The 23,471-nt window shown below is 47.0% G+C and overlaps 1 protein-coding gene across 2 annotated transcripts in view; it reads right to left on the reverse strand.

The window, feature by feature from the left end:
• Window positions 1–23,471, reverse strand: part of LOC143958020 (inter-alpha-trypsin inhibitor heavy chain H3-like) — a 47,254-nt gene that overhangs the window by 18,991 nt on the left and 4,792 nt on the right. For both annotated transcript variants that reach the window (XM_077467465.1, XM_077467463.1), the window contains exons 4-16: window positions 22,784–22,946; window positions 22,197–22,307; window positions 20,488–20,616; window positions 17,494–17,610; window positions 16,267–16,435; window positions 12,611–12,736; window positions 11,278–11,459; window positions 8,778–8,963; window positions 5,823–5,962; window positions 5,583–5,743; window positions 716–748; window positions 313–327; window positions 86–103 (exon numbers count right to left, since the gene is read on the reverse strand). In XM_077467465.1, coding sequence (XP_077323591.1) covers window positions 86–103; window positions 313–327; window positions 716–748; window positions 5,583–5,743; window positions 5,823–5,962; window positions 8,778–8,963; window positions 11,278–11,459; window positions 12,611–12,736; window positions 16,267–16,435; window positions 17,494–17,610; window positions 20,488–20,616; window positions 22,197–22,307; window positions 22,784–22,946 — 1,550 coding nt within the window. The remainder of the gene's footprint in view (window positions 1–85; window positions 104–312; window positions 328–715; window positions 749–5,582; window positions 5,744–5,822; window positions 5,963–8,777; window positions 8,964–11,277; window positions 11,460–12,610; window positions 12,737–16,266; window positions 16,436–17,493; window positions 17,611–20,487; window positions 20,617–22,196; window positions 22,308–22,783; window positions 22,947–23,471) is intronic.

Consider the following 23,471-nt stretch of genomic DNA (forward strand, 5'->3'; position numbering starts at 1 on the left):
GTGACTGTGGGGGGGGAGGGGACATTAGAGTGTAAGCTCCTCTGTACAGAGACTGTGAAAAACTTTCTGCATTAGTAAAACTTACATGCTCTTGATCGGGGAGCTGCAAATAAACAAGAGAGAGAGATTGGTTACATTGTATCCGCCTGTCTTAGCTCTCTCTATATATATATGATTAGTATTAGGCGGACAATAATATAAGGACAAATATAATAAATTATAATTTATTATTAATTTATTATTTTTTTTAAATTATTTTTGTATTAATTTGATGAAGCAATCCTCCACCACTATGACATCATTATGACATACCTGCTTTTCTTGATGCTGCGTATAGAGAAAGAGACGATCAGATCACAACGTTTTGGTGAATACATTTAATGTTATAAAAATATCAATTTTTTTTTTTATCTAAGAAACCATTTTTATTTTAATTTTTGTTTTTATCTTCTGTAGAGTTTTCATCTTTTGTGTTTTTTTTTTTTTATGAGATAAAAAAGCAGGGATTTGGGGTTAATTTTCAGAATAAACCTCAGACAGGTTTGTGGACTACTTATATATATTTTTTTCACTTTGAAATAAATTATTTTCCACAAAATCAGCACAAATATTTGCAAGAAAATATATATATAAAAAATAATAATCTACATAGCTTTTTATTTGATACAGTGGAGGCGTGTCCTTATTACTGAGCTGCGAAAGTCGATGAACTTACTTTTAACTTGCTGAGTCCAAGAAAGAGCGTCATCTGAAAAATAATGTAATCGGTCATTTAAAAAAAACAAAAAATTCTGACACGGAAAATGTTCACAGGATTCGTCTATTACTGGGTGTCAGGAAGGATCGCCTGCTGGAGGCAACTGTGGCTCCCAGAGCAGAAGGTTGTAGTTCTGGTGTCCACCATCGGGTGTCTCCCAGCAGCCAGCAGATCCTAACAATCAGTCTTTACCTGATGCTGGCTGCTGGGAAGGTATTTAGCCCCTCCTCTACTATTACCCTTTGCTGCGGTGTTTTGACAAAGGGGTGGAGCCCCAAAACGCGTAACCAAGCAGTGGCTTCTCTTTGTCCTCAGCTGGCTTGAAAAACTCCTCTAGGATGAGGTGATGATGTCTCTCCGTAAGGGGGCATGGTTACGTGTTTCGGGGCTCTACCCCTTTGTCAAACCATAGGGAAAGCTGAGGACACCAAGCTTCCCCAGCCACAGCGCTCCTGTCTGTTTCTGCCCAGCCGCTTCCTGGCCGGACTCTGCATTTCAGAATAGTGTCAAGCAAGCCAAGGACACCCAGATGCCAATGCACACCACGCCACTGGCCTCTCCATTTACCGGCACTTCCTTCTCACCACCCAGCAGCTTCCCGGCTGATCTCTGCACAACAACAGCCGGTTGCCTGCTGGTCTCTGCTAGAGATATTAAGACTTCCATAGATAACAAGCCATTATTTCCTCCATCAAATGTGAGTGCTATATGAGTCCAAGAAAGAGCGTCATCTGAAAAATAATGTAATCGGTCATTTAAAAAACAAAAAATTCTGACACGGAAAATGTTCACAGGATTCGTCTATTACTGGGTGTCAGGAAGGATCGCCTGCTGGAGGCAACTGTGGCTCCCAGAGCAGAAGGTTGTAGTTCTGGTGTCCACCATCGGGTGTCTCCCAGCAGCCAGCAGATCCTAACAATCAGTCTTTACCTGATGCTGGCTGCTGGGAAGGTATTTAGCCCCTCCTCTACTATTACCCTTTGCTGCGGTGTTTTAACAAAGGGGTGGAGCCCCAAAACGCGTAACCAAGCAGTGGCTTCTCTTTGTCCTCAGCTGGCTTGAAAAACTCCTCTAGGATGAGGTGATGACGTCTCTCCGTAAGGGGGCATGGTTACGTGTTTTGGGGGGGCTCTACCCCTTTGTCAAACCATATGGAAAGCTGCGGACACCGAGCTTCCCCAGCCACAGCGCTCCTGTCTGTTTCTGCTCAGCCGCTTCCTGGCCGGACTCTGCATTTCAGAATAGTGTCAAGCAAGCCAAGGACACCCAGATGCCAATGCACACCACGCCACTGGCCTCTCCATTTACCGGCACTTCCTTCTCACCACCCAGCAGCTTCCCGGCTGATCTCTGCACAACAACAGCCGGTTGCCTGCTGGTCTCTGCTAGAGATATTAAGACTTCCATAGATCACAAGCCATTATTTCCTCCATCAAATGTGAGTGCTATATTTATTCATCACTACCAAATAGCTGTTTCCAATACTCTACACTTAGATAGAGGCGCCCTCTGCTTTTTTCTGTTTTCACACGCTAGGTTTACTCAGGACCTATGTAGAGGAGCTGCCTCTTCTCTCCAAATGTTGATCTTTTTAACTGTTTACTTCCCTTTTTATCCCTCACATCCACCCTGCTGCATTACTGGTCTGGCTACAACAGTGCCATAGGTTATTCCTACGTAAATCTATCTATCTACAATATGGCCAAATATATGTGAACTACCCCCTCTAATGGAGTTCAGGGGTCCTGATAATACCCCATCATACAAAGACATTGTAGCCAAAGTCCTGAAGAAAGGGAACCCTTACTCTCGAAAAACAAGTGCTTTTTTTCATACACAATGTCCATGAGGGGAGGGGAGCTACTCCATACTAATGGCCATGAGGGGAGGGGAGCTACTCCATACTAATGGCCATGAGGGAAGGGGAGCTACTCCATATTAATGGCCGTGAGGGGAGGGGAGCTACTCAATATTAATGGCCATGAGGGGAGCTACTCCATATTAATGGCCATGAGGGGAGGGGAGCTACTCCATATTAATGGCCATGAGGGGAGAGGAGTTACTCCATACTAATGGCCATGAGGGGAGGAGAGCTACTCCATATTAATGGTTTTGAGGGGAGGGGAGCTACTCCATATTAATGGTCTTGAGGGGAGGGGAGCTACTCCATATTAATGGCTATGAGGGGAGGGGAGCTCCTCCATATTAATGGCCATGAGGGGAGAGGAGTTACTCCATACTAATGGCCATGAGGGGAGGAGAGTTACTCCATACTAATGGCCATGAGGGGAGGGGAGCTACTCCATATTAATGGTCTTGAGGGGAGGGGAGCTACTCCTTACTAATGGCCATGAGGGGAGCTACTCCATATTAATGGCTGTGAGGGGAGGGGAGTTACTCCATACTAATGGCCATGAGGGGAAGAGAGTTACTCCATACTAATGGTCATGAGGGGAGGGGAGCTACTCCATATTAATGACCACAACGGGAGGGGAGCGACTCCATATTAATGGTCTTGAGGGGAGGGGAGCTACTCCATATTAATGGCCACAACGGGAGGGGAGCTACTCAATATTAATGGCCATGAGGGAAGGGGAGCTACTCCATATTAATGGCCATGAGGGGAGGGGAGCTACTCCATATTAATAGCCATGAGGGGAGGAGAGTTTTTCCATATTAATGGCCACGATGGAAGGGGAGCTACTCCATATTAATGGCCATGAGGGGAGGGGAGCTACTCCATATTAATAGCCATGAGGGGAGGAGAGTTTTTCCATATTAATGGCCATGAGGGGAGGGGAGCTACTCCATATTAATGGCCATGAGGGGAGGGGAGCTACTCCATACTAATGGCCATGAGGGGAGGGGAGCTACTCCATATTAATGGCCATGAGGGGAGGGGAGTTATTCCATATTAATGGCCATGAGGAGAGGGGAGCTACTCCATATTAATGGCCATAAGGGGAGGGGAGCTACTCCATATTAATGGCCAAGAGGGAAGGGGAGCTACTCCATATTAATGGCCAAGAGGGAAGGGGAGCTACTCCATATTAATGGCCATGAGGGGAGGGGAGCTACTCCATATTAATGGCCATAAGGGGAGGGGAGCTACTCCATATTAATGGCCATAAGGGGAGGAGAGTTTTTCCATATTAATGGTCATGAGGGGAGGGGAGCTACTCCATATTAATGGCCATGAGAGGAGGGGAGCTACTCCATACTAATGGCCGTGAGGGGAGGGGAGCTACTCCATACTAATGGCCGTGAGGGGAGGGGAGCTACTCCATATTAATGGCCGTGAGGGGAGGGGAGCTACTCCATACTAATGGCCATGAGGGAAGGGGAGCTACTCCATATTAATGGCCATGAGGGGAGGGGAGCTACTCCATATTAATGGCCGTGAGGGGAGGGGAGCTACTCCATACTAATGGCCATGAGGGGAGGGGAGCTACTCCATACTAATGGCCATGAGGGGAGGAGAGTTACTCCATACTAATGGCCATGAGGGGAGGGGAGCTACTCCATACTAATGGCCATGAGGGGAGGGGAGCTACTCCTTACTAATGGCCATGAGGGGAGCTACTCCATATTAATGGCTGTGAGGGGAGGGGAGTTACTCCATACTAATGGCCATGAGGGGAAGAGAGTTACTCCATACTAATGGTCATGAGGGGAGGGGAGCTACTCCATATTAATGACCACAACGGGAGGGGAGCGACTCCATATTAATGGTCTTGAGGGGAGGGGAGCTACTCCATATTAATGGCCACAACGGGAGGGGAGCTACTCAATATTAATGGCCATGAGGGAAGGGGAGCTACTCCATATTAATGGCCATGAGGGGAGGGGAGCTACTCCATATTAATGGCCATGAGGGGAGGGGAGCTACTCCATATTAATAGCCATGAGGGGAGGAGAGTTTTTCCATATTAATGGCCACGATGGAAGGGGAGCTACTCCATATTAATGGCCATGAGGGGAGGGGAGCTACTCCATATTAATAGCCATGAGGGGAGGAGAGTTTTTCCATATTAATGGCCATGAGGGGAGGGGAGTTATTCCATATTAATGGCCATGAGGAGAGGGGAGCTACTCCATATTAATGGCCATAAGGGGAGGGGAGCTACTCCATATTAATGGCCAAGAGGGAAGGGGAGCTACTCCATATTAATGGCCAAGAGGGAAGGGGAGCTACTCCATATTAATGGCCATGAGGGGAGGGGAGCTACTCCATATTAATGGCCATAAGGGGAGGGGAGCTACTCCATATTAATGGCCATAAGGGGAGGAGAGTTTTTCCATATTAATGGTCATGAGGGGAGGGGAGCTACTCCATATTAATGGCCATGAGAGGAGGGGAGCTACTCCATATTAATGGCCACGAAGGGAGGGGAGCTACTCCATATTAATGGTCATGAGGGGAGGGGAGCTACTCCATATTAATGGCCATGAGGGGAGGGGAGCTACTCCATATTAATGGCCATGAGGGGAGGGGAGCTACTCCATATTAATGGTCATGAGGGCATGGGAGCTACTCCATATTAATGGCCATGAGAGGAGGGGAGCTACTCCATATTAATGGCCATGAGGGGAGGGGAACTACTCCATATTAATGGCCATGAGGGGAGGGGAGCTACTCCATATTAATGGCCATGAGAGGAGGGGAGCTACTCCATATTAATGGCCATGAAAAAAAAATGAAGGGTGTCCAACGTAGACAACCTAATTCCCGGATCGCTTACAATACCCGGGTGAGGCTCAGACCATGCACAGCCTTCCTCAACAGCCCATATGAATCATTGCCGGACACGTATTAATCTCTCACCATTCTCTTTTGGTTTATTGGCCACAACTTCCCTCCTGTCATTGTCATCCTCTGGGGTGGTGATAACCATGGAGGTGAGTGGAGTCACAAAGCCATATTTCAGACACAGCCTCAGAGCTTCCTCTGTTATGTTCCTCTTCTCTGCTCCCTCTGACGATATTCTGAAGAGAAATATAAAATTATCTTTTATTCGGGAAGGACATGAGGTGCCGGTTCTCCTGTTGCGGTGAGATAACTTACTGTTTGGTCAGCAGCTGCTCGATGGTCAGGTAGGCCCACAGTCTCTCGGTGAAATCCCCAAAAGCATAGCGCTGTTCTGCGGCAATCACATCGTCCTCCTTTATATTGGTTTCTACTTTCATATTGAACTGCTCGGAGGCCTGCGCAAAAAGAGTCCACATCAAAGCCATTCACAACCCCACAGACGGACTTAAAGGATCACTCCACCCTAAACTAATATTTTACAGGTGAAGCCTGTGGCCTCTGGCTGTCTCCCAAGCTTCCCATATCTACTGGTGATTTCAGAGGAGAAATCATCGCCGCCATAATTCCTGCCTCTCTTCCTGCCCACCATGGAGTTTTAGGTGTTCCCGCCCATGAGGAGCTGCATTTTCTGACAGCTGCCAGCATACTGCAGAAAGGAACCCTTGCCCCCCCCCCGTGTGGAAGCAGTGGTCTCTATGCAGATATGTGATGCCCCCTACTGAGATAGACCTGGAGCTTTGCAAGCTCATGCTTCCTGCTGATTGGAGAAATCAGCAGGGGGCGTGTCAGACTTCTGCCCAGAGATCGCTGCTTCCACACAGAGATCCAGGATCATTTTCTGCTGGCAGGGGAAAGGCTTTGGCTGCTTTCTACAGAGAAGGAACTGTAATTTGAACTATTTTAATCCACAGGATAATATTCAACCGATTTTTTCAAAAATTTCTGTTGGGTTTTCTGTCATCAGCTGAGAATCTTTAGCTTGATTGCCACCGCCACACGCCCGCCCCATCCCCCACCTTCATCCACCTTAGTAAGTATCCATCAGGGGCGGACTGACCATTGGGCCACTCGGGCACTGCCCGAGGGCCCCATGCCACTAGGGGGTTGCCAGCCTCAGTAAAACCAGGGACAGTATGTAAAAATTTGTGTTTTTTTTTACATCCATCTCTGAAATGACCCTTACCGACATCCTTTTGGTCTAAAAATCCAGAGATTATAGCTGCCCCGCCTCTCCAGTACCTTCTCAGCCAATAGAAACATGTCTGTGTATACTGTGTGATTGTATACTGTGTTTGTGTATACTGTGTGGCCCCATAATCTCTGATTGCCCGGGGGCCCCATAATCTCTGATTGCCCGGGGGCCCCATGAGTTGTCAGTCCGCCCCTGGTATCCATGGTAGAATTGTTAAAGGAAGTGTCTCTGGAGGTTTCTTGGCCCCGTCATTTCTTCAGAGAGAACTTCCCAATCCATTCTGCACAACTTTGTATAATTTTCTGCCCTGAAATACACTATTTTTTTGAAGCCTGATTCATATTTCAGAGTTTTAATTATAACGTTCAAACCACAACTGATCGAGCTTCTATACCAACCAATATTATGGTCCCAGATTCCATTGTTAACTCCGGCCATGGTCATCATTTTGTCCATCCACTTGTCAGGTGGATGCTCCCAAGTCACACCAACTTTACAGGTTGTTCCGTCCAGACCCCAACCTCTAAATGTGTGGGGACCACCCATTACACCCATGCTACAGGATGGTGTCAGAACCTGGATCTGAACCTGCAGCCTCTGCTGTGTCTGGCAGTATTTTGTCTCGATGAGCCACCTGAGATGCTGGAAAACTCCCTGGACGGTACCTTGGACAATCTTTCCTTGAACCTTGCTTCTGGTGAACCTTGAACTCTTTGTCCCTCCCGTAAACGTCTTATTTAAGCCATGCCAGTGCACTTCCTGTGTGGCAGATTATTTTACTCTCTCCAGCCAATATGTCGCTCTTGCTGCCACCTGTATCTTCACTGGCACTCAATACCGATGCTTGGCTTGTTCCTCGACTATGCTTCCAATTGATCCCAACCTGCATTCACCTTGTTACTGACCTTTGGCTTATTTACTGACTACAGTTCTGCTCAGAGGCGGACTGACCATTCGCACACTCGGTCAATGCCCGAGGCCCCCATGCCACCAAGGGGCCCCATCTGGGTTGCAAGCCTCAATAAAACCAGGGACAGTATGCCAAAATCTATGTTTTTAAAAAAAATCCCAAGATTATAGCTGCCCCGCCTCTCCAGTACCTTTTTAGTGTGTGTGTCTGTATTCTGTGTGTGTATACTGCATGTGTATATTATGTGTCTGTGTGTGTGTATACTGTATATGTGTGTGTGTATACTGTGTGGCCCCATAATCTACTGCCTGGGGGCCACATAATCTCCTATTGCCTGAGGGGCCCATAATCTTCTATATTGCCCAGGGGCCCCATAATCTCCTATTGCCCGGGGGCCCCATGAGTTGTCAGTCCGCCCCTGGTGCTGCTTGACCCCTACCTGCTGTACCTGCTGCTGGACCACGGCTTGCTCACCTCCTGGTGAGGCGATCCTGAGGACCACGACCTTATACTAACACGCAGCAAAGCCAATCCCCACCATCAGGAGTTCTGGTGAATACCAGTTAGTAGTGCTTAGACTCCGCACTTCGGGTGAGCCCGCGTCATCCTCCAGGGTGACCTACTTATATACTTATCCAGCTGGTCGGGGGAATCTATTGCTATAGCTCCTAGTCTCCAATCCTGACCCCTGACCATGACAGATGGTCTCACCCAGACCTGCCATCCAATATTCAGGGACCGCCCACTTGTGACCTGAGTGGATCACCTGCAATGAATGCCTTTTTGAGGTTTCTGGGCATGTGCAGTAATTTTAAATATGTTGATGCTGTGATCCTGGGACATAGCCCTGGACACAGCATCAGTAGGACAGAAGGCCAAGGCGTCAGACTGTGGCGGCAAATTCGAGACAATAGTCATGTATGACCTTCTCAGATATTCTCTACAACCAATTCGATTCCACGAGATTGCTTAGGAGTTCATACAAAATTGTCATCTGTTGTTTCCTGGAGAAGACCAAACCCCTTTAATGAACAGACCCCAAAATGTTATACATCACTGTAAGAGAAGGTGAACGAAGGAGACCCCTCTGACCATCCGCCCTACTCACGCCTTGAGCCGTCACTTGCGCCGTCAGGACGTCGATGTCGTTATTATCGATGTGTCCGGCCACAATCAGCTCAGAGCCCTGGTAGTAATGATTGAAGCTGTTCTGGGTTAAATCATTCACTTGGAGGTCGGGATATTGTACGGAGACATCCAGGAGGACCGGAAACGCCACTTCTTTGTAGAAATTCTGCAACAAGATGAAAACCATTCGAAAATCAATCTGTGATCTTTGTATTTTGTTCTGGATGGAGCAGGGAAGATTTAAGGCTCGATCACACCACGTGCTTCGGGCTGCATTAGTCAACTCAGTCCAAACGCATGGGCCAGGCAAACATCCTTATTTTGTGACAGTCACACCGTCCACTGCTTTACTGACACTGTCCACTGCCCTACTGACACCGTCCAATGCCCTACTGACACCGTCCAATGCCCTACTGACATCGTCCACTGCCCTACTGACACCGTCATCTGCCCTACTGACACCGTCCACTGCTCTACTGACACCGTCCACTGCCCTACTGACACCGTCCTCTGCTCTACTGACACCGTCCTCTGCTCTACTGACACCGTCCACTGCTCTACTGACACCGTCCTCTGCTCTACTGACACCGTCCACTGCTCTACTGACACCGTCCACTGCTCTACTGACACCGTCCACTGCTCTACTGACACCATCCTCTGCTCTACTGACACCGTCCACTGCTCTACTGACACCGTCCTCTGCCCTACTGACGCCGTCCACTGCTCTACTGACACCGTCCACTGCTCTACTGACACCGTCCTCTACCCTACTGACACCGTCCACTGCCCTACTGACACCGTCCACTGCTCTACTGACACCATCCACTGCCCTACTGACACCGTCCACTGCTTTACTGACACCATCCACTGCCCTACTGACACCGTCCACTGCTTTTACTGACACCATCCACTGCCCTACTGACACCGTCCACTGCTCTACTGACACCATCCACTGCCCTACTGACACCGTCCACTGCTCTACTTACACCGTCCACTGCCCTACTGACACCGTCCACTGCTCTACTTACACCGTCCACTGCCCTACTGACACCGTCCACTGCTCTACTGACACTGTCCTCTGCTCTACTGACACCGTCCACTGCTCTACTGACACCATCCACTGCTATACTGACACCGTCCACTGCTCTACTGACACCATCCACTGCTCTACTGACACCGTCCACTGCTCTACTGACACCGTCCAATGCCCTACTGACATCGTCCACTGCTCTACTGACACCGTCCACTGCTCTACTTACACCGTCCTCTGCTGTACTGACACCGTCCACTGCTCTACTTACACCGTCCACTGCCCTACTGACACCATCCACTGCTCTACTGACACCATCCACTGCCCTACTGACACCGTCCACTGCTCTACTGACACCGTCCACTGCCCTACTGACGCCGTCCTCTGCCCTACTGACGCCGTCCACTGCTTTACTGACACTGTCCACTGCCCTATTGGCACCATCCACTGCCCTACTGACACCGTCCACTGCTGTACTGACACCGTCCTCTGCTCTACTGACACCATCCACTGCTGTACTGACACCGTCCTCAGGTCTACTGACACCGTCCACTGCCCTACTGACACCCTCCACTGCTGTACTGACACTGTCCTCAGGTCTACTGACACCGTCCTCTGCTCTACTGACACCGTCCTCTGCTGTACTGACACCGTCCTCAGGTCTACTGACACTGTCCACTGCCCTACTGACACCGTCCACTGCTGTACTGACACCGTCCACTGCCCTACTGACACCCTCCACTGCTGTACTGACACCGTCCACTGCTCTACTGACACCGTCATCTGCTGTACTGACACTGTCCTCAGGTCTACTGACACCGTCCACTGCCCTACTGACACCCTCCACTGCTGTACTGACACCGTCCACTGCCCTACTGACACCCTCCACTGCTGTACTGACACCGTCCTCTGCTGTACTGACACCGTCCTCAGGTCTACTGACACCGTCCACTGCCCTACTGACACCATCCACTGCTGTACTGACACCGTCCTCTGCTGTACTGACACCGTCCTCAGGTCTACTGACACCGTCCACTGCCCTACAGACACCATCCACTGCTGTACTGACACCGTCCTCAGGTTTACTGACACCGTCCACTGCCCTACTGGCACATTCCACTGCTCTACCGAAACCATCCTCTGCTCTACTGACACTTCCTTAGCTCTACTGACACCATCCATATTATAATACATTTCTTTTAAATGTTTGTTGACATGTCTGCGGCGCTCACTCTAATGCCGTTGTCTGCACACCTATGGACAGCAGGTACATGCACACACGTCAGTCACCCCAAAGATGGCGTCTACATAAAAACCGGCGTTCAGGAATACATCCATTTACTTCCATGGAGAAAGCAGGTTGTGACATTCGCTTGTAGCCGGTCAGCGAGTACGGAGGCCCGCCTCTTCGTCGGCCACATTTGTATATATTCGTTTCACGCGGCTTTACCTGCAGCTGTAGGGCGGAGTCAGAGTCCTCATAGATCCGCCTTGCTAGACCTCCATTCTCCAATGACATCTTCTCCAAAAAGCTGTAATCCACATCCCAACCGAACCCCAGACTGTACAGCGTGGCCACGCCTTCCGTGGCGCCCTTCACGTTCCTCATTATCGTGTCCAGATCTGTGACTCCTGGGAGAAAATATAATTCAATGTTACAAAGTTACGAAATGTTTCATTTTCCTGTATAATGAGCTACATTTCTGCTGGCATGTAACCTGCGAAAAAAGCTCCGCCCTCCTCCTAGCACGGGATTGGCTGGCCACTGTCATTGGTAGAATCTTGAACCTCCCACTTTTCCCCCCTTTGCTTCTATTACATTGTATCATGTTTGGCACAAAACTCGAGGAAGGAGCTTTCATTTCCTGCTGCTCCAGTGCCATTGGTCATCCCCCTGGTCCCTCAGCCGTCTTTTTATTAAAAAATTGCTGTTGGAATGTCTCAAACATTCACAAGTAACCCCCATATTGTGTATTATTTTTTTCAGCTCCATCTAGTGGTCGGAATGTGGTATTTTTCCTGATTAAGGTATTTCAGAAAGGTACTGCATTATGGCCACTAGATGGAGCTAATGATTCTAGGAATGGGAATGGAGTGAAGGAGAGGTCACTCAAGCCACACTTCCCTGCAAAGATCAAGGACCAGGCCATGCCTCCAGCTATTACATTTTGTACCACCACCCCCTCCCTTCTACGAGCCGGGCCCTCCTGTACCTTTTGTATTGAACTGTACTGTAATTGTGTTGTCCCCCCCCCCCCATACATTGTAAAGTGCTGCGTAAACTGTTGGCGCTACATAAATCGTGCATAATAATAATAATATTAATAATAAGGGGTGGAATTTGCATGCAAAAAGGGGTGGAGACTAAATTGAGATATAACTACCACCAGATCCTGCCTGAAATCCAGCGCAAGCTAACCGCCTGTGTACACTGCAGTGACATCAGTCCTGCCCAGCTTACCTCTCTGAACTACGGAACACCCCCCCCCCCCCCCATTTTATGGAGATAGGAGAGGGAGGTGGACTGTAGTCCTTGCTTTAGGGTGACAAGGTTGCTCCTCCATAGATACAGCACAGAGAGTGAGTGTTGTCACCCTAGGACAGGAAGTGTGTTACTGGCAGGATCACCAGGTGATAATAAAGAAAGAAAACGAATGCAGCCGCCACGTCGAAGGACTGATAAGCTGCATAATGTGACATTTCTGTCCTTTAGGTTTAGATACACTTTACATGTCAGGTCACGGGAGGGGGGGGGGTGGGTGCCATAATTCAGGGCTTCTTACCAGAGGTGGGGTCCCCGTCAGACAGGAAGATGATGATGGAGGCGCTGATCTCAGGGAGCGATTTGCTCGCTCGCTCATTTCTCAGCATTTCAGCAGCAGCTACTAAAGCCGCGTTGATATTCGTGCCTGAAAGAGAACCGAGATACACCGAATAATGATATCCGACTATAGAGAGTGTTATAATGTGCCCTCCCCCGAGGAGTCACACATCCCTGCCCCTCCCCCCTGTATACACCATATAATAATATCCGACTATATAGAGAGTTTTATAATGTACCCTCCCCCGAGGGGGTCACACATCCCTGCCCCTCCCCCTGTATACACCATATAATAATATCCGACTATAGAGAGTGTTACAATGTACCCTCCCCCGAGGAGTTACACATCCCTGCCCCTCCCCCCTGTATACACTATATAACAATATCCGACTATAGAGAGTGCTACAATGTACCCTCCCCCGAGGAGTCACACATCCCTGCCCCTCCCCCCTGTATACACCATATAATAATATCCGACTATAGAGAGTGTTACAATGTACCCTCCCCCGAGGAGTCACACATCCCTGCCCCTCCCCCCTGTATACACTATATAACAATATCCGACTATAGAGAGTGCTACAATGTATCCTCCCCCGAGGAGTCACACATCCCTGCCCCTCCCCCTGTATACACTATATAATAATATCCGACTATAGAGAGTGTTACAATGTACCCTCCCCCGAGGCGTCACACATCCCTGCCCCTCCCCCCTGTATACACTATATAATAATATCTGACTATAGAAAGTGTTACAATGTACCCTCCCCCGAGGAGTCACACATCCCTGCCCCTCCCCCTGTATACACCATATAACAATATCCTACTATAGAGAGTGTTACAATGTACCCTCCCCCGAGGAGTCACACATCCCTGCCCCTACCCCCTGTATGCACTATATAATAATATCTGACTATAGAGAGTGTTACAATGTACCCTCCCCCGAGAGGTTACACATCCCTGCCCCTCCCCCTGTATACACCATATAATAATATCCGACTATAGAGAGTGTTACAATGTACCCTCCCCCGAGGTGTCGCACATTCCCCATCCTGCATACACCGACTAATAATATTCTACTATAGAGAGTGTTACAATATATCCTCCCCGAGGTGTCACACATTCCAGCCCCCCCCCCCCCATACGATATATTATAATATCCGACTATAGCGAATGTTATAACGTATCCTCCTCTGGGGTGTTGCACATCCCTGCCCTCACCCTGTATATACCATATACTAATATCCGACTATAGAGAGTGTTACAATGTACCCTCCCCCGAGGAGTCACACATCCCTGCCCCTCCCCCCTGTATACACTATATAATAATATCTGACTATAGAAAGTGTTACAATGTACCCTCCCCCGAGGAGTCACACATCCCTGCCCCTCCCCCTGTATACACCATATAACAATATCCTACTATAGAGAGTGTTACAATGTACCCTCCCCCGAGGAGTCACACATCCCTGCCCCTACCCCCTGTATGCACTATATACAGTGGTGTGAAAAAGTGTTTGCCCCCTTCCTCATTTCCTGTTCCTTTGCATGTTTGTCACACTTAAGTGTTTCGGAACATCAAACCAATTTAAACAATAGTCAAGGACAACACAAGTAAACACAAAATGCAATTTGTAAATGAAGGTGTTTATTATTAAAGGTGAAAAAAAATCCAAACTATCATGGCCCTGTGTGAAAAAGTGATTGCCCCCTAAACCTAATAACTGGTTGGGCCACCCTTAGCAGCAACAACTGCAACCAAGCGTTTGCGATAACGTGCAATGAGGCTTTTACAGCGTCCTGGAGGAATTTTGGCCCACTCATCTTTGCAGAATTGTCCTAATTCAGTTACATTAGAGGGTTTTCGAGCATGAACGGCCTTTTTAAGGTCATACCACAACATCTCAATAGGATTCAGGTCAGGACTTTGGCTAGGCCACTCCAAAGTCTTCATTTTGTTTTTCTTCAGCCATTCGGTGGTGGACTTGCTGGTGTGTTTAGGATCATTGTCCTGCTGCAGAACCCAAGTTCGTTTCAGCTTGAGTACACGAACAGATGGTCGGACATTCTCCTTCAGGATCTCTTGGTAGACAGCAGAATTCATAGTTCCTTATATCACAGCAAGTCTTCCAGGTCCTGAAGCAGCAAAACAGCCCCAGACCATCACACTACCACCACCATATTTTACTGTTGGTATAATGTTCTTTTTATGAAATGCAGTGTTCCTTCTACGCCAGATATACTTGGACACACACCTTCCAAAGAGTTCCACTTTTGTCTCATCGGTCCACAGAATGTTGTCCCAAAAGTCTTGGGGATCATCAAGATGTGTTGTGGAGAAATTGAGACGAGCTTTGATGTTCTTTTTGCTCAGCAGTGGTTTTCTCCTTGGAACTCTGCCATGCAGGCCATTTTTGCCCAGTCTTTTCCTGATGGTGGAGGCATGAACGCTGACCTTAACTGAGGCAAGTGAGGCCTGCAGTTCCTTGGACGTTGTTTTGGGGTCTTTTGTGACCTCTTGGATGAGTCGTCGCTGCGCTCTTGGGGTAATTTTGGGCGGCCGGCCACTCCTGGGAAGGTTCACCACTGTTCCATGTCTTCGCCATTTGTGGATAATGGCTCTCACTGTGGTTCGCTGGATTCCCAAAGCTTTGGAAATGGCTTTATAACCCTTTCCAGACTGATAGATCTCAATTACTTTCTTTCTCAATTGTTCCTGAATTTCTTTGGGTCTCGGCATGATGTGTAGCTTTTAAGGATCTTCTGGTGGACCTTACTGTGTCAAGCAGCTCCTATTTAAGTGATGCCTTGATTGTGAACAGGTGTGGCAATAATCAGGCCTGGGTGTGGCTAGAGAAATTGAACTTAGGTGTGGACAACCACAGTTATAGTATGTTTTAACAAGGGGGGCAATTACTTTTTCACACAGGGCCATGATGGTTTGGATTTTTTTTCACCTTTAATAATAAACACCTTCATTTACAAATTGCATTTTGTGTTTACTTGTGTTGTCCTTGACTATTGTTTAAATTGGTTTGATGTTCCGAAACACTTAAGTGTGACAAACATGCAAAGGAACAGGAAATGAGGAAGGGGGCAAACACTTTTTCACACCACTGTAATAATATCTGACTATAGAGAGTGTTACAATGTACCCTCCCCCGAGAGGTTACACATCCCTGCCCCTCCCCCTGTATACACCATATAATAATATCCGACTATAGAGAGTGTTACAATGTACCCTCCCCCGAGGTGTCGCACATTCCCCATCCTGCATACACCGACTAATAATATTCTACTATAGAGAGTGTTACAATATATCCTCCCCGAGGTGTCACACATTCCAGCCCCCCCCCCCCCCCCATACGATATATTATAATATCCGACTATAGCGAATGTTATAACGTATCCTCCTCTGGGGTGTTGCACATCCCTGCCCTCACCCTGTATATACCATATACTAATATCTGCCTATAGAGAGTGTTACAATGTATCCTCCCCTGAGGTGTCGCCCTCACCAGCCCCGCCCCCGGATATACTGTATAATATTATCAGACTAATATATGATTACAATGTATCCTCCCCCGAGGTGTCAGACCCCCCCCCCCCTCTATATCGTACCCCCTTGCGCTGTGATCTCTGCAACAAATTCTTTGGCGCTTTTGATATTATCCGGCGCGGCTTTCACCAGATTCTTCTTCCATTTTGAAATGTCTTCGTTGAATTTTAAGATGCCGACGTGGTCTTCCTCCGGGAGGTCTTCCAAGATTTTTGTGAAGGCTTCAAATGTCTACAAAAAAAAAAAAGAGTTTAAAGCTGCAGTTTGATCTGCTTATATTTCACCTTCCCTGCCTCCCCTCCTCCCCCCATCAACACAATCATTTTATTTTTTAAACAAAATCTTTCCATTTTCATTACATATTTATTTTAGTTGCTGTGATGTCATCACTGGGTCTCTGTTCTGTGCAATGGTGGCCAATCACGGCCTGCCTCAGTACTCCTCAACTCTGATGTGGGCGGGCTTTTGGGAGGAGTTATGCAAATAGCAAAATACCTTGGAGGAATGGGTGTCAGTCTGGAGGAGGGGGCGTTCCTAGGCAGGCTGTATTTGCATAGGTAATGCCCACATGTGACGCTGAGCCGCAACTGAACTGAAATCCAATGAATGAAAGGGGCGGGGACAGTCGGGAGGCTCAACCTGTGACCCTCCAGCTGTTGCAGTACTACAAGTCCCATGAGGCTTTGCAAGGCTGACAGTTGCAAGCATGATTCTCACAATCAGAGGCATTATGGGACTTGTAGTTCTGCAAAAGCTGGAGAGCCTATGGCGGGGCGTCCTCCAGCCAGGAAATGGGGCGGGGCTCCATCTGACTTGCTGCAGCTTCTAATGCACATGGTGAGAAGCTCACAGTGTGCAGTGAAATCAGAGGAAGCTGTTTCAGTCCAGGAGAGGAGTCGGTAGATCTGTGCAAGACTGGGGGGGGGGGGGGGGGGTTAAGTGCTTTAAATTTGTTTTGCTGTGAGAAATCCCCCCCCCCCCCCTCTCTTTGCTACAGGCAGCCAATAAGAGGCTTGCAACAGAACTATAGGCAGCTTACACATCGCCAGAGACAACTTGGATGGACTGTGAGCTCCGCTGCAATAATGTACATTTTTACACCACTATGGTATATGTTGGCTTCTCATAATGAAACAATAATAGAGATGAGCATGGGCGTCAGATTTATTTTTCAGGTGACCACTGGAGATTGTTTTATTGTAATTGTTATCGATCGATTTCCTCCTTTCATCTCTAGGATGGATTTTAGAGCTGACAATTATCCTCTCACAATCAATGATTGGTGTCACCTGCTGTATCTTGCGTCCTCTCATCGATCCGCTGCAGTCGATGACAAACACCACGTTTTTAGGCAGCCTGGCGAGACTGCTGGGAGCGAAGTAATGTACAAAGTATCCATTGACGATCTGTGAGTGAGATACAAATATGGAATGATAATGATATTAATGGAAAGTCAACGTACTGGCAGGAGCATGCTCGCTAGTGTTCACTTTCACTGTATTGGCTCTGATTGATCACATGACATCACTACACTATAAACTCTCACTGCATTTGCTCTGAATAATCACATAACATCCCACGACCAGCATTCACTATACTGGCTTACCTGACATTGTCACAAAACCAGCTTTCATGGCATTGGTTCTGAGTGATCACATGGCATCTCCACGCTGCCATCTTCCACAACATTGGCTCTTGCTAATCACATGACACCATCAGACTGCCAGTGTTAGCTTTATATTAGAACACGTGACCACATTATCAGCTTTCTCCATTGACTTTGATAGATAACCATATGATTTCACAATGCCTACTGTCTCCTCATTGGCTCTGGATGATCATATGACCCAAGCACACCCCCCAGCATTCACTAAACTGTCTCTGATTGGTCCCATGCTATCAGCACACTCCCAACGTTCACTAGATTGGTTCTAAATGATCACATGACATCATCAAACTCCCAGCTTTATCTACATTGCCCCTGAGTAGTCAAATTACATCATCAAACTCCCAGCTTCCACTACATTGCCCCTGAGGAGTCAAATGACATCATCAAACTCCCAGCTTTATCTACATTGCCCCCGAGTAGTCAAATGACATCATCAAACTCCCAGCTTTATCTACATTGCCCCTGAGGAGTCATATGACATCACCATACTCCCAGCTTTTATTACATTGGCTCTAAGGAATCACATTATATCAAACATATGGTACAGCGCTCTAACTAAAATAAAATGATTACTAACATATTCAAATTAATTAAAAGTCCAAAATAGCTTTTGTGTCAAAAGATCCACGTGAGGAATCTTCAGTGGTATACAGTCAGTTCATTCATAAAGTGACTTAGTGCCAAGGGGGGGGCCACCACCAATGGTAGAATTGGCTGCTCACCTCATCGTATGGACCCTTTACATTACAGAGGGTCGTATGCGCTTAATATCAACGAATGCTTATCAACTCGTCCAATCGCTGTACTCCTCTCAGACAATATCCGACCGGTTCACAATCGAAAACACAGCTTTCTCCCATTCAGAGTCAAATCAACTGACGCGTTCGTGGAGTACCCACACTGGATCGGTATATGGCAGTATTCACATTTCCATGCTACTTACTTAATACTTACTTACTGTCTACATTCCAAGGTATTAAGTAAGTAGCATGGAAATGTGAATACTGCCATATACCGATCCAGTGTGGGTACTCCACGAACGCGTCAGTTGATTTGACTCTGAATGGGAGAAAGCTGTGTTTTCGATTGTGAACCGGTCGGATATTGTCTGAGAAGAGTACAGCGATTGGATGAGTTGATAAGCATTCATTGATATTAACCACTTGCAGACCGGACCATTTTGCTGGTCAAAGACCAGACCACTTTTTGCGATTCGGCACTGCGTCGCTTTAACTGACAATTGCGCGGTCGTGCAACGTGGCTCCCAAACAAAATTGACGTCCTTTTTTTTCCCACAAATAGAGCTTTCTTTTGGTGGTATTTGATCACCTCTGCGGTTTTTATTTTTTGCGCTATAAACAAAAATAGAGCGACAATTTTGAAAAAAACGCATTATTTTTTACTTTTTGTTATAATAAATATCCCCCAAAAATATATAAAAAAACATTTTTTTCCCTCAGTTTAGGCCGATACGTATTCTTCTACATATTTTTGGTAAAAAAAATCGCAATAAGCGATTATTGATTGGTTTGCGCAAAAGTTATAGCGTTTACAAAATAGGGATAGTTTTATAGCATTTTTATTAATAATTTTTTTTTTTTACTAGTAATGGCGGTGATCAGCGATTTTTATTGTGACTGCGACATTGTGGGGGACCCATCGGACATTTTTGACACATTTTTGGGACCATTGTCATTTATACAGCAATCAGTGCTATATAAATGCAGTGATTCCTGTGTAAATGACACTGGCAGTGAAAGGGTTAACCAGTGGGTGGCAGTGTAGGGGTTAAGTGTTCCTAGGGGTGTGTTACTAACTGTGGGGGGGTTGGGCTTTCATTTAGTGTACACTGATCTCTGCTCCAATCACATGGAGCAGAGATCAGCGTCACTAGTTGCTAGGCAGAATGGAGAAATGTTGTTTATACAGCATTTCCTCCATTCGGCTGCTCCGTGAGACGATCGCGGGGATGCCCGCGGCGATCGAGTCCGCGGGTCCCGCGACCGGACTCACGGGGGTCCCGACCAGCGCGGGAGTACGCCGCCGGCGGCGCGCTCCCGATGGCAGGGCGGCATCGAATATTGGACGTACCTGTACGCCAATATGCCTGCCCGTGCCATTCTGTCGACGTACATCGTCGTGCGCTGGTCTGGAAGTGGTTAAGCGCATACAACCCTCTGTAATTTAAAGGGTCCATACGATGAGGTGAGCAGCCAATTTTACCATTGGTGGTGGTCCCCCCCTTGGCACTAAGTCACTTTATGCATGAACTGACTGTATACCACTGAAGATTCCTCACGTGGATTTTTTGACACAAAAGCTATTTTGGACTTTTAATTAATTTGAATATGTTAGTAATCATTTTATTTTAGTTAGAGCGCTGTACCATCTGTTTGATATATTTTATTTTGGGATTTGGTAATTGATCCTTGGTGTTCAGCAGCTTTTTGCTAAGGGGTTGTACTGCGCTGATTTTATTCTTTATTTATACTAAGGAATCACATGACTGACTCTGACTACTCATATTAAATTATATTTTCCCAACCAAATCAGCAGCCTTGAAGATCCCTATTAGAATAAAGGAAAGGTTTATTTTAGGTTCCTGAAAACTAACCTGGATGTTCCCAGCAGTTGTTTCTCTCTTCACGTCGTATTTTATTGTGAAGTCGCCATCCAGAAGGGTTTCTGAGCAAATGGTACATTTACGCTGCTGGTGCATGGTGGGCTTAAAAGTGATATGTGCCTGAAAAAGTATACATTGTGTCAGCCAGGATGACTTCAGTGCGAAACCCAAAAGCAAAGGAAGACAAATGCAGACAAAGGGGGGCCAAGAAAGGTATAGGAAGACCAAGGAAGACCAATGAAGACTAAGGAGGGACCAAGAAAGGTATAGGAAGACCAAGGAAGACAAAGGAAAACTAAGGAGGGCCAAGGAAAGCAAAGCATGACCAAGGAAGACAAAAGAAGACCAAGAAAGGCAAAGAAAGACCAAGTAAGACAAATGAAGACAAGGAAGGGCCAAGGAAGGCAAAGGAAAATCAAGGAAGACTAAGGAAGACAAAGGAGCTCTAAGGAGGGCTAAAGAGTATTAGGGAAGACCAAGGAAGACAAAGAAAGACTAAGGCCGCGTACACACGGGCGGACTGTCTGCCCAACTAAGTCCGTCAGACAATCCGACAGACAGTCCGTCCTACTTTCGAATGAACGGACTTGACCACACACGATGAACAGACAGTCCGCCGAAAGCTTGCGCGATGACGTGAACGGCACGTACGACGGGACTAGAAATACGACGTCCTATACACTGCAATGCAACCTTCCGCCGTGTAAATCCTTTCTGAGCATGCGCCATACTTAGTCCGTCCAACTTGCCTACTCACGAGCGGACTGTCCGCTGAAACCAAGTTTGGACGGACAATATTACGGAAATTCCGAAAGACTAAGTCCGCCAGACTGTCCGCTGAAAAAGTCCGCTGAAGCCCACACACGAGCGGATTGTCCGCTGAGTCCGTCAGACAGTCCGCCCGTGTGTACGTGGCCTAAGGAGGACAAAAAGGAAGACCAAGAAAGATCAAGGAGGAACAAGGTGGACTAGGGAAGACAAAAGAAGACCAAGAAAGGCAAAGAAAGACCAAGTAAGACAAATGAAGGCTAAGGAGGGCCAAGCAGAGCAAAAGAAGAACACAGAAGACAAATGAAGGCCAAATAGAGAAAAGGAAGAAAAAGACTATGGCCGAACAGGGAAAGCAAAGGAAGACCAAGGAAGAAAAAGGAGGACCAAGAAAGGCAAAGGAAAGCAAAAGAAGACAAATGAAGACTACGGAGGGTTAAGAAAAGCAAAGGAAGACCAAGGGGGGCCAGGCAAAGCAAAGGGAGTTCAAGTAAGGCAAATGAAGGCTAAGCAGGGCCAAGGAAAAGCAAAGGATGACCAAAGAAGACAAATGGAGACAAGGGAGGGCCAAGGAAGGCAAAGGAAAATCAAGGAAGACTAAGGAAGACAAAGGAGCTCTAAGGAGGGCTAAAGAGTATTAGGGAAGACCAAGGAAGACAAAGAAAGACTAAGGAGGACAAAAAGGAAGACCAAGAAAGAACCACAAAGACCAAGGAAGACAAAGAAAGATCAAGGAGGAACAAGGTGGACGAGGGAAGACAAAGGAAGATCAAGAAAGACAAAAGAAGGGCAAAGGATCCAAGGAAGGTAAATAAAGACCAAGGAGGACTAAGAAACACAAAGGAGGACCAAGAAAGAGCAAGGAAGACAAAGCAATGATTGGTGGACAAGGTCAGGCAAAGGATGAAGAGACAAGATAAATGTAGACTGGCCTTGTTTCCTGTGTGACTTTTTGTAACGACATCAATGAGTTCATTTGTGATGAAGGTTCCATGAGCCTCCACAAAGCTGATTTCCTGGGGCTCAGTGATATCCACATTTATCTGTCAAACAATTCATATACAATTAATGTTCAGGTCTCATTGTATGTTGTGCCAGACATTAAGGGGTGCCAGTCTGTTGGAGTGGGCATTTCTACGCGGGCTTCTTTTGCATGCAGACCCCTTTGTTGCCCACACGCGATGCTTGGCGTCCATGATTGAAATAACTGAAATCCAATAAATAAAAGGGACAGGGTAGGCCAGGGAAAGTCCCGCTGGGGAGGAAAGGACTAGATAATGCTGGATGTCCTCCAGACAGGGAATAATATGGGCTCAATCTGACCTGTTACAGCTTCTAAAGCACATTGTGAGAAGCTCACAGTATGCAATGAAAACAGAGTGAGCAATTTCAGTACCGGAGAGGAGCGTGCAGAACCTGGTGAGTGAAGGGAAGGCTGGAGATGAGAGGTGACTCCTCTCCACCACTAGATATAGACGTCTTATACAGGATGAGGGATCCGGACAGACGATCATCTTACCTGAAAGGTTTCCACCAGCTGCTTTGGTTGCACTTTGATCTGCAGCTCATAACTCCCATGATGGCGCTTCAGTAGCTCCTCGTAGGTGAGTCTGAAGATGGCGGAGGCCCGCGCCCCGACATTCACACTGATCCTGAAGTTTTCCATTTTCCTTCCCGTTGATCTAAATTTTCCAAATGTTACATTATAAAGTGAGAGTGACGCTCGTCACATTGTGTCAGTTCTTTGTATCCTGGGACCGCGGAAGAGATAATTATCAAATGATAAATCTGCAATCAATGCCTCACCCAACCCCCATATACACAACTCCGCATGGAAACTCCCAAAGTTTGTCGTTTTTGTATCCTCTGTGTGGCAGACAGCTGGAGGTGACATTATTGCCACCAGGTATGTAAAAAATGCTTTTCCCAATTGTGTAAGATGGAGGGGGAGGAGTCAAAGGGGAGAGAGAGTCATATTAATAGGTGAGGGTCAGTTTTAAAGAGAGAAGGGGGAGGAGGAGTTAATTAGGGCTAATTAGAGTAAACTAGAGATAATAAAGGGTTCCTGTGAAAGAAATGTTAGTGATAGAAAAGTAACAATGTCTCTATCTCTTACCTGATCAATGTTTATAAACAATGTTATTTTGTATCTCTATATCTCCAAGTTTATAAACAATGTTACTTTGTATCTCTATATCTCCAAGTTT

Source organism: Lithobates pipiens, unplaced genomic scaffold (genome assembly GCF_037356315.1).
Source record: "Lithobates pipiens isolate NorthernLeopardFrog02 unplaced genomic scaffold, aLitPip1_a1.2 Scaffold_56, whole genome shotgun sequence".
In the NCBI taxonomy this organism is placed as follows: domain Eukaryota; kingdom Metazoa; phylum Chordata; class Amphibia; order Anura; family Ranidae; genus Lithobates; species Lithobates pipiens.